A 12,378-nucleotide genomic window follows, 5' to 3' on the forward strand; every position below is an offset into this window, starting at 1 on the left:
AGATAGAGGAGAACAAGAACGAGAGGAGGGAAGGCGACGAAGCCCGGAGTAAAGGGATTCTTCAGGCCTAAAAGCTCCACAATGCAAGATAAGCAGGAAGCAGGGCTTGTCATGTGTGCAATCAGCACTTTGTGACAATCCCATAGGACCAGGCTGCAGACAGAAATGCAGCCAGATAGCTATACAAGACAGAAAGGCAGGATTGGAGGCCAGGAAATGTGCACACACAAGGGAAATAAGAGGCAAACAGCTGTCCATGAGGGGCATCACTATGTAGTCATTTTTGGGCTTAAATGACAGCTTCAAAAACATTTCCATCGATGGCTTGAAATACCGATAACAGCATCTCAGTCAATACTACAAAAGTCCGAACCACCTGCTAGGTAGTCAATAATTGTTGTCATTTCTTTTTGGAAAAACTAACGCGACTTTGGAATTGTGTGCAGTGCCTCTAGAAATGTTGATGCAAGCAAAAATGATGAAATATTTCAATAGCTTGCCATTCTTAGCTTCTGATCAAGTCACTGTCTCGTATCAAATCAAAGTTAATGGCCATTTTACCCAAAGTAGTGGTCCAAAAAGTAAGTTATACTTCACAACAGTAGGGGGAGCCCTGGGGCTAAAACACATTCACAACACTGCCCAACAGTTTTTGACTAAAATGAATTAATTACCCCCGCGTCAGCATGCACGTATTTGCCATACTGTCCTTTGTATACATTATTTAAAAATATAAACCTTAGAGCATTTTCATCTGTTTTTGACAGTGTCACCTTAATCACATTGTAATCTATTTGTGCAAACAATCAACAGCAAAATTGCATTTCCAACATTCCTAAATCTCATTTTACACATGCCACGACATACATGTCATCATTAAATGACAGAGGACAAAATAAACTGAGTGTCACCTGGCTGTGCACAGTGTTGAGCTGGTTATTGAAGGTCATTGTGAGGTTGGTGGAGGTGCTGGGGGCCACGTGGGCGATGAAGGGCGTCTTGCTCTGGTTGACCGTGTCGTACATGTTAACACGGCGCTTACAGATCTCCATATTCTGGAAGCATGATTTCACACTAGAATGTGACAGAGACGCAAGGAGAATGAGCATGGTTTGAAGAGTGGCCCATGCAATTAGGCCATGAAAGAAGGTCATTGGATAAATAGGATCAATAAGAGCTCGTACTGAGTGCTGTGTGGGAAATCGAGGAGATGCGACATTGTAACAAAAGGATGGTTGAGTGTTTCAATAGGTGTGATTCTTTTGTCCGCATCGATGGTCAGCATCTTGGTTAACAAGTCGATGAATTCCCTCCTGTCGGCTTTCTCTGCCAGCAAGTCGCTCCCCTCCAGATCTGACGTCATGTTCACCTGCAGGCGGAAAACAGCGGCAAATTCAAGTGAGCATGCTTGTGTGTAGGTAGGTAAGAAGTTCTTGTCATGTTTCCTTGTGAGCACAAGAGACAACCCACTCCATCACCCTCCCCCCCTTAGCTTTTTCCCATACTTGCAAAAATGTGCACCCTCATCAGTTCAGGTGTCACTAGACCTGGCGTTGCAGTGACATTACAAACATTTGCACTCCTATTTGTAGTGCCACTTGAAATATCCAGACAGGTATATCCATTCCTGAGTTGTGAGAAGATGAATGCATAAAAAAGTAGAAATGGAAAATTCAATGTTTTCTTAGAGGCGAGAAGAAAAAAGAAATTTCTCTACAAAGTACCTGACTGTGCAGAAAGCTGACGCGACAAAGTGAACCTAAATATGTTGAGAAGCGTCCCGCGCCTTCATCTGTATTTAAACCTTGTTGCTCAGGTTGTGGTTGAATATGAGGCCAAGCAGCTCATTCCTGCTCACATGCAAAGCTAAATAGAGAACAGGCATTGATTTAACAGGCAGGGGCTTTGAGTGTTGTGTCTTGCACCTGGGGCCACGGATCAGCCACAGCAAGTTGTTTCCCTGGGCGGAAAACTGCTCATTTCTCCAACTAATTGAATCTGCTAGTTCGATGACAATATGCAAGCTCACCTGGAATTTCGAGTCAGTGGACATTTTACACTCTCAGAGACTGCGGGTCCTCTGCAAAGGCATGAATGTTTGTCATCTGCAAAATCATTTTACTTGTCCCTTGGATCACAATTTGTCTAGCTGGATCAAATCTGACCTCTTTTTTTAGTTGACAGGAGCCTCCATAAGCACAGAAAGATTAGAAGCAGATCTGATGAGCTATCACAAGAAGCGTCTGAACATGTTTTTTTTTCTCTCTCCTTTCCTGTGGTGAATTTTAATTACCATACTGCTATATGCGCCATTCATTTTCCATACCACCCAACCTGTTCAGAAAGACGGGCAAGTCTAGCGCGGTCTCACCTATCGGTTGAGCGGCGGTACACCTTAAACAGTTGCTGCAGGGATGACACATTTTCTGAACATTTGCCAACTGCAATTTGATGGAAGCGCTCCCATTGCAAAACAGTTGCAAACAAAAACAAACAAATAGAAGAAGCTATGTCAATGAAAACATAACCTCATTAGGCAAGGTAATGATTTTTTACAAATCCTTTGCACCCTGCCAACAAGCAAACTAAACAAAGTGGAAAAGATTGGACTTGCTGTGCCTCATTCTCTGTGTTTAAACAAGCACCAAGGTCATGATATAGCTGCTCTTTGTTCAAGCCAACAAGATTGTCAGGCAGTGCGAGGACACTGGGAGCAGACTGGCAGCCTTGTTTACTGTGACGTGCAGAGGAACAGGTCTGCTTTCATAAAGCTACAAGCGCTTATCTGCAGGCCTGCTTCAGGGACTATCAGATGTGCTGCCAGTCACCACCACAAATCTGATGCAATTCTTTTTTTCGGAGTCTGCGACCACACCTCTCTGTCGTGATAAAGGAATAATCTGCGGAATGGGGTGGGGAATAATCACGTTTCCCATAACTGCTGGATGAGATGACAGTGGAGAGAGTCAATCATATTCAATAAGAGCCATGGACCATGTGAAATTTGGCACTTTTGCCATTCTATTCAAGCAATAATGTCTTTGTAATATTCCTCTATTTAGGTACACAGTATATATGTTATTCAATAAGACATTCATTTAATTAGCTCATGATATAATATTGTTTTAGTGCCTCTTAATGAGACACATGGGGTCTCTTTTGAATAGAGTTACAAATAATGGGCAGCATGGCCAGAAGGATGAGGACTGTTGGCCTTGCGTGTGAACATCTGTTGGATGAAGCCACATCTGTGTCTTGAGGAGCACTGAAATGCCACTCAGGAGTGAAGACAGCGCTGGCAGATGGGGCGCACAACACCGAAGGAGATGTGGCAAAGCGTGCTTGCTTGGATGTTGACCTGCCGTTCTCCAGCTTGAGTGAATTTGCCAATAAGCGATGACAATAACAGAAGCAACAAGCACACGAACAAAGAGAGAGCGCGTACGCCTGCGCAAGATTCATTATTTGGCATCAGGGATGTCAATTTGTGAACATTATAGAAGTCCAACAGTCTAAAGTCGTGGGAATTCTGTTCCACTGTAGATGCAAATGAGCCGTAATGCACACAACAGAATGTTTGCCAGAGGCCATTCAATTCAAGAAGGAGAGATGTGCTTCATGGAGCATTCATTTGAAACAATGGCACCTCACTTATGAATAAAAGTCAGCAATGTGAACCACTACCAAATGCTTTATTTGTTTATGATTTTGATTGTTGCAAAAAAAATACAGGGGATACTACCTTATTGAGCGAAGAAAGCAGGAAATAGTCACATTTCCATTGCAATAATACAATCAAAATCCAAATGCTTGGTTTTAGATACCCACAATGTATCCCACCAATCATATTTATTAGACATCCATCAATTATTCCAAAGAGCTTATCCTGACCAGGGTTTCGGGAGTTTGTTATAACGCACCCTGACGGAGAATTTGAAGCAACAGTTTTATAAGTCCTTTCACACTCAACTATTTGCCACAAAATGCCATAAAGTCATGAGAGAATCAAAGACAAAGATTTAGGCATCCATTCCACCTCGACTATTTCTGTTGAAACCTACATTTAGATTTTGTAGCATGCGAGCCCTCTGTTGGGTCAAGAGTTCTGCCCTTCCTCCAATATATCAGACTTCAAGTTCACATCTGTTAGATTGGTCCGTGATTTACTCAAATTAGAAACAAAGTACTTTGTCTATACTTGGGACTAATGTCTCGCCACATTTCCCACAAAAGCAAGGAAGTTTATTATCTTCCTGGCATCTTGTCGTTCAGGGCCTTTAGCTATGTCATCCATTATATACGCAAGGACAGATGTCCACAATACTGACTTGTTTATACGGGAGGATACAGTGAGATGGGACAAAGTAGGCAGTTTTGTCCCACGTTGCGCTTGTTCAGCTTTATCTCCTCTGTGTTTTCGTAGTAAGCTGAGTTGGGTTGGACTAGTGAGAGGAAGACGGGTGACGGAGCTTGTAGCTTAGATGAGCCACGGGATATCAACAACCGTGCAGGTTGCTTTCATTGAACTATGTGCTGCACGTATGCGTTTGCATGGCAACTGTACATTCAACAAGCCCGGGCAGAGATAAAATCTTGTACTAGCTGAGAGCGTGTTATTCCAGACAGGACTCTGAGCCGCCACGGGCCTTACTGGACAGCCATAATTGTCAGCTTCATTTATGTACCTGCATGTACCCACATGGGTAGTTTCCAGAGGCTGCAGCTGCTTGTGCATCAAGATGAGCAAATTTCAAAGCAAATGGCTCGCCAGATTTGTTGTTATCAAGGGCAGAATCAAGCAGCATAGTGATCAGACAGGACTCTTGGAGAGGCAAAAGGGCCTGGGAAACATATTGTAACTTTCCATTCCCTTTGTCATATCGTGTTGTAGAAGCTGTATTTGGCTGAGGGAGAGCAAACAAATACTCACTATCATCTCAGTGTCAGGCATGTCCTATCAAAATGTCATGGCTACATGTGAAGTTTCCCACCATGGATGAATACGTTCACTGGGAATGTCGGAAGGGAATATGACATGATATAAAGACTGGCTTAATGGCAGTAATGTTCTTTGTATATGTAGATTTATTGACTCATTAAAATATATGACCCTGGGGGATGTTCGACAACATAAAGAGCACAACACAAGTGAAGAGTTCCGCTTTTTCCAAATCCCTCGTGAGCATTATGGATGCATTTGGATGGGGATCGCAGACAGGTTACCCAAGTGATGGCTATATAAATGCACGATAAATTATGATCTAATTTCCCGCTAATTTATATTACGCCATATGTAAAGCGATTTATTACAGCTCCTGCTGTCTTGAAATGTGCTAAATAGATAATGTTGTACTGTATTTATTGTTACTGTACTCATTGTTATTTAGCGAGCTGTGCTCCGTGACATTGCAACCACATACCTGGGCCATATCATCCAAGCAGTTGAAGATGTACTTGCGCGCCTCCTTGGACTTGATCCCTGTTTCTCCCTCGTGGTCCTCAGGAGTCTGTAGGAGACATAAAGCAGATGTTCCTCTCAAACCCTCAACATGCTTCCCCTCTAGACTTGCACTATTTATATGTGACTCATTATAGCCGCTTGTTGCTGATGTACAGCAGGACACAGCTTGCCCACTGAGCAACCCGGGGGTCACGCACAAACACTCATCGAACGTCTTATGATCGGGGGAAATGAATGCAAATATCTGTCACACAGGAGATAGGGAGGACTCACCAACTCATGCAGGTACTTCATTAAAGTATGCGCTATATATATGCATGTGCACGTGTTTAGCTGATAAGCTGGTAAAAATATTCTTGGAATAAATAGTTGAAAAATTACAAGATCTTTCGTTTTTCGTGTCATTTATCAATCAATATTAGAAATTTTGAAAAATAAAGAACAACTGTTAGATTTCCCTTTGATGAACGGTCAAATGCCCATCCCACAAAACTGGCACACAGGGAGGGAAGGGAATTACTGCATAAGGGCCTGTAATGTACAAGTTTCCGTAAATAAGGGCCCAAGGGTTTTCTCATTCAGCTCTTCAGAAACAAAAAAGGAGAGGACTACTCGGGTTTACATGTTTAAACATTTGATTGGTAAATGGCGTGGGTGAAATAATTCGGTGGCGAAGAGGGGAAGAGCTGCTTTGCGAGGTTCCCACAGAGAGGAAAAACAAGAACTAACTAGTGTTTTGAGTGGTGTTTCCAACGAAACCTCACAAAAAGTCAACAGAGGAAAGGAAGTCGGACAGGGATAGATGAGAAGGTGTGTTGGGTGTCAAGGTTAGGGCAAGGAACTGTTCACACTGAAGACAGAGACACCATGAGTTCATATTCAAGCTAATCAGTGACTTTTTCCACACGATGCTACAGGCTAAAGTTCAAGCACTAGTCATGTTTCTTTGAACCAGAGCCGGAGCATGCTGTATATACTGTTACACAGACAAATAGAAACATTTGGTCATGTACCGGGAAGAAAGTAAAGAAGGAAAATATCATTTAAACGTCTCCATTTAAATTCATGGCTAGCTACCATTTCTACTTAACTCATTTCCAAACAATTAAAGAGCTAAATATTTGGAATGAGCAGCAGTTGACAATGAGACAAATTCAGAAAAAGTGGATAGAAAGGTGGATAAACACACCTTGTTCCTGCCATGCTAACAAGAATGTATTTCCTTTTTTTTCTGCTTTAAGGACAGCTATCTAATCTAACATGGTATTCTGATTAATATTGAATCTGTGGAATAGGAGTTAAGCAGCAAAATCCAACTGTTTTTAGCCGCCTGATGGGTCGGCCATTTTGTTACTTCCGTCCACTAAAAATGACATCACAGCCTCACAGAGTTTCTGAAAATGAGACATGATTGATTGTTAGCTGAGCCCTGAGAAACTGATATAATTTTTAGTCAACGAAACTTGCACTTTACTGCTTAACTCATATGCCACTAACGCAATTTTAATCAGAATGCCTTGTTTTGACTAAGTGGGACTGTAGAGACTGTAAAGAAATTTTTGGGGTTGACTTCCCGTTTAGGACTTAACCTCTAGACCTCAACCTGCATTGAAAATCTTTCACATGGTCTGTAAAAGGACTTAGCGCAGTGATCTGATGCGCTTATCATCAAAGCAAAATGTTGGTCCCACACATGAACTTTTATCATGCACATTTCATTTATGGCTGTGTGACACATGTAAAATAGGTGTAGGTGCTATCGCTGGAATAACAAAAAATAAAAGTCAATTTCTTTATAACGTATATATTGTATTTGATTCAAACAAGAAACTTGCGTGATTTTCTTCATGCTTTTAAGTGAATTTGGGTTTACCTTAAGTCTCCACAAAGGATAAGTGGAATCGGGGTCTCTGTTGAAGAACCTGGTGGTCTTTGTCCCTGCGCTCAACAGATACTCTGCAGGCAGACCCTGAGTCTGTGAGATGTACCGGATCTTTAAGACAGAAAAACAAACATTCGAAGGGGTATGTTCTTTTGATAATTTGAGGACAAAGAAAGACCATTTTAAGAAATGTTCCAAAAAGTCAACCAACACTTCAAAATGAAACATTCTGCCAAGCTTGCGTTAAATCCGATCAGTTTGTTTGGCGTTGAAGCAGAACTCTGTCATGGTCTTGCCATTGATTCTGATTGAGGGAATTCAGCAATGTCTCGCTCTGGAGCGCAGGGGCCCGCTAATTGGACAAGTGGCACTGTGGCATATGTTTCTATAAATAGGGGTGGGGGCTTGTACGACTCATAAGGAGCTGTTGTGGGGATTCAAGCAATGCATTTCAAAAGAAAAAAAAAATGACAAGCACGCATGTATAAATGCTTCTGAAGTGCGTGCAATCGTTCAAACAAGCAAGCATGTAAAGCCAACTGAGGACCCATTACCTGATCGGATATCAGTTATTGGCCTCCTTGACTTCGAATAATTGTTATCAATCCTGAAATAACATATTGTTTTATCTTTACCTGATCGTACTCCGAGGCTCCAGGATAGAGTGGCCATCCTAAGAAGAGCTCAGCTATCACACAGCCCAGTGACCACATGTCTATCGCCTCACAAAACGGCAGGCCCAGGATGATTTCTGGAGCTCTGTGAGAAGAAGAATAAACAGTCATTAAAAAAATAAGAAAAACAGGCATTAAAATGAGGCCATCAATTTCAGGGTGTTTCTTCAGACTTTTTTTCTCATGATATTAAGTGTGATCACATTAGATGAAAATCGGTGCTATCATCATAGGACTCTTCTGTGACTGACACATATATTAAGAAGTCTCACACACAAGTGTGACGGGAGCACCAGCCATGCAAAGAGCTTATTTTCACACTTAATGTGAGCTTGTCGAGAGACGCCAAGTGCAGTAAGTAAAAATTCAGAACAAGAGAAGGGGAGCTTTCCAAGAAAAAGAGCAATAATGGCATCATCTTTGCACAAAACTCTACATTATTGTCACGACAACTGGGGTGTTCTTTTTAAATGATGTATGTTAATTCTTATGTAGAAAGATTATTAACTCATTCGCTACCATTGACGGATATAGACGTACTTTCATTTTACCTGGGCTGGCAGTAAATGAGTTAATAATCCTCCATCTTCAGATCAGCCTGCAGTAATAAAAAAGCCTGATAAGTGGTCAAGAGATAAGAAAAGGAACAATAAGAATAGAATCCAGAGAAAACTGACACAAGAACAGGGAGCACATGCAAACTCCCCACAGAGATGTTCCAAAAGAGAATCCAACCCAGACCTCCTTTGTGTGAGGCTGCAATGCTAACCACTTTCCACTTTGCACCCAATTAAACATTTTCTCGAACATCCACTGAGATTCATTCTTTCTTTTAGTTGCCCCCATTAGTGTTAATAGTGTGAAAATGTTTGTGTCACTTTCTCTCATGGGCTTTTCCTGTACGTAGAGACACACCGTGGTGTACAAATATCAGTAGAAGAGATAAAGTTGCGCTGTAAACCTATGAGCATAACTCTAAATATCAACAATTCCATGAAAAGGTGTCATAATTGCTTGTGATAATGTACAAAATAAGATTTTAGAATGAAATCAACACAATAAGAAAATTTCATTCAAATATACACATTCCAGCATCATGAATCAAACTTGCTGGTGAAATTGTCTTATTCTAAAAATACAGAATTTACCGAATAAAATGTCTGCTCTAAAATAACCTCTTTTTCTAGTACGTGTTTAGTTTTTAGGGGAATGGCCACAATATATAAAGCAGGTAACAGAAAATATATTAGCAAACAAAAGGCAGTCAAAGCAAAAGGAAAAAGGTTTTGAGAGGCTAGTTACGAGGGCAGCATTGGAGCAGGCACCAGGGCAAAAACGATCTAGCAAGCAGTTGCAAGGCCATTTCTCAGCGATACAGACACCCTTAACATACAGAAGGCCAGGAGACATCTATGAAAGCGCTTCAGCAGAGGCATAAAAGAGACTGCAAGCAGGTGAGACCAGCAGCAACAGAGAAGCTTGTTTAAATCTGATATGGACACCAACATGATTGATCCATAATGGCCTGTTAGACTGGACAGCCGGCCAATGTTTCACCGTGGCGGATGGCCCTGCACACATATGGATCTGAGAAGAATATTTTTCACCCACAAATCCATGTTGGCTCGAGATAAGTGAGTTTAGGGGACATATGCACACATAGCAGCTTTAACTCTCATCTGCCATTGAGTTGAGGTGTGACAGTTGTGGTATTCTGTTTGACGTCAAAGTCACAGAAGCTAGCTACCATAAATAAATGGAACATTTGGATGTGATTAGTGTTTCAGTTTTAGCACAATGCTTTCATGTGCATAAACGTAGTAGAACTTTATGGCTACAAAAACTCTGTGCTATGTGTCTGTGCAAGTTAAATGTGTTATATTGACGTTATGCGTGGACCCAATTCAGCTGAAACTTTCCTAGGTTATGCTCTAATGCACTGCTTAGACTGATTGTATGGCTACGCTGCATGTGCCTGCTCATGCAGGAAGCTGTCAGGAAGGGGGGGGGGCAGAATGACTTTGTTGGTCGTAATATTAAACTACAAGTGTAAATCGACATATGCCTGTGCAATGTTGCCATCACGCAGACATTTTTGATCCATTCAATAACACTTCTGGTGGTAAATAATTCATGCATTACGCATGATATAGTTAGAGTTTGGTTCCAAACAACAAATTGAACTTGAGTTGTAGGACTTTTTAATAACTAAAAACATGGACGTGAAGCCTAGTCCAAGCTAACACAACATAGTCTGTCAGTGCTCTGTTCATCTGGCAAGAAGCAATATTGAAGTGCTCAGTGACAACAGGTGATAAATTTGACATTTATCTGACAGTGACGATTCATCACCAAGTAATCTGAACCGCTTGAAATTCATCTCCGGATGGCATCACACAGTACCTCTCATTGGGATGTTTCTTGGACCAGAAATATGCCACATAAAGAGCACCCCTTGTGACCACTTTTGGTCAGGTTCTTTCTTCGGATTTCAACGTGCCTTTACAAATCCTTAGTGTTTGTGTTTGAGGCATGGGACTCAAGAACGAAAGAGTGCATGAAACAAGACAGAGCAAGAGACATGCATGCTCACATCCTCCCAGCTGGCCCGATCATTGATAAGACTTAGTCCCTCAGGGAGTCAGAGATGGCACCAGTCATGAATGGACCCTTTCTTAGCCCCCTCACCCACCCCCACGGTCAATCCAGCAAAACCCTACCCGGCCCTGTTTCTACCTCACCCCCTCCCTCCATAGAACCTCTCTGCCAGCTAAACCCCCTTTCAAACCCCTTCAAACTAGGGCATAGAGAGCCAGACTATCCCTTCAAACCCGCCTCTCAGCCCTCTGCTCTGCTGAACCGTGCCTGTGCTTGGCTGGCCTGCCAGCCCCCACACACATACACACACACACCCCGCGCACACCCCCCCCCCCGCACACACACACACACACAGCTGACTTCACAGGCTGTGTGCATGTCAGGATGTATCCATCAGGCTGACCTTCCCTTAGCTTGGGTCCAGACGGGAGACTGATGGATCCCTGGAAGCCTAAAGCATTTACACATATACATTATAAACTCACAATCACAGCCAAGCGCGCACACGCACACACACGAACTCAAGCACAGACACACACACACAAACGGACAAGGCAGACAATCTATGGTAATGGTTTAGATCTCTTTCATTCAGCTTCAAAGATTGGCCCTAATGTAAGTATGTTTTATTCAAATAGCCTCTCTGGCAAGTTATAAGTGAGCAGCGTGTATGCTGGATGTAAATAACATCAACGGAGCAAGAGACAGCTCGCCACCGGTAACAAGAAAAAGCACTTCATGGGAAAAGAGGCCATCATTAACTGTCCTCTCGAGTATTTGCTTTCTTCTCCCCCTTTCCTCCCCTCGCTTTGACTCTTACCCTCGCTCCATCCAATGCTTTCTCCTGCCTAATGGAACAAGCTTGGGTCTGTGCTATGAATGGCTTCCTGGCTCTCGCTGGGTATTCATCTACATATTCATGCCCCCAAAGGTTCCTTCGCAGTCTTATTCAATGCATACCACGGAGAAACACTTTTTCTAGCTATTCTGCATGGTGGTGGCGGACTGTGAAATCAATGTTTGGCCCTCCATCCCCTGCTGCGCACCTGTGGCTTCCAGAAACCAACTCCCATTCCCAGACACGCTTTTGCTCCTACTCTTTCCAGCTGCTCCACCTGCTCTCATCACTTCAGCAATTGCTGCAGGAATTGTGTACGTGCCAGACATTAGATGCAGGGATCATGTAAATGCACATTTATGCAGGCAATTTCCATTCCGGGAGCATCTGCTCCAGGTGGCTGAAGAGGGTAACGGGGGAGGACTTATTCTGGTCAAGGTAAAGTCTTTCAATGAGACCTTGAGAAATGTTGCCTCACTCTCTTAGCAAGGGCGACATTCCCAATATTCAAGGTCCTAAAAACAAGTCCTCTCCCTCCTTTTTTCTTTCCTTACGCTGAAAAAAACAGAAAAGCGAAAGTGCTGACAAGGCAGCCACCGCTTTACCTGTAAAAGTACAAACAGTCCCAGTGGAGTATGCAATGCATTACAGCAAGACAAGTCAAAGCATGGGAACGAAAGGGTGGCAGAGTGAGCCATAGGCACGTCACATTAAATATGCAGCTGTCATGAAATAGCAGGCTAATTGCAACAGGGCTTGAAAAGGTATAATCGCAGATGTGTCAACTGTTCAAAAGAAACCGTTAATACCTCTAATATATCATTATCAGCTGGTGTAAACTATGAATTACTGAGCTCACATGCTTTCATTGGTTGAGCCTACACAGCCTGACGTACAGTCCAGCTGCTACGGAGAACAAGTGAAA

At 42.6% G+C, this 12,378-nt stretch overlaps 1 protein-coding gene across 4 annotated transcripts in view; it reads right to left on the reverse strand.

Annotated features, from left to right (window-relative positions):
- Window positions 1-12,378, reverse strand: part of hipk2 (homeodomain interacting protein kinase 2) — a 70,401-nt gene that overhangs the window by 16,775 nt on the left and 41,248 nt on the right. For all 4 annotated transcript variants that reach the window (XM_088298329.1, XM_088298328.1, XM_088298327.1 and 1 more), the window contains exons 3-7: window positions 7,979-8,102; window positions 7,335-7,454; window positions 5,421-5,507; window positions 1,185-1,369; window positions 912-1,074 (exon numbers count right to left, since the gene is read on the reverse strand). In XM_088298329.1, coding sequence (XP_088154455.1) covers window positions 912-1,074; window positions 1,185-1,369; window positions 5,421-5,507; window positions 7,335-7,454; window positions 7,979-8,102 — 679 coding nt within the window. The remainder of the gene's footprint in view (window positions 1-911; window positions 1,075-1,184; window positions 1,370-5,420; window positions 5,508-7,334; window positions 7,455-7,978; window positions 8,103-12,378) is intronic.

This window comes from Idiotropiscis lumnitzeri, chromosome 6 (assembly GCF_059441095.1).
Source record: "Idiotropiscis lumnitzeri isolate Australia: NSW breed Sydney's pygmy pipehorse chromosome 6, RoL_Ilum_1.0, whole genome shotgun sequence".
NCBI classification, from domain to species: domain Eukaryota; kingdom Metazoa; phylum Chordata; class Actinopteri; order Syngnathiformes; family Syngnathidae; genus Idiotropiscis; species Idiotropiscis lumnitzeri.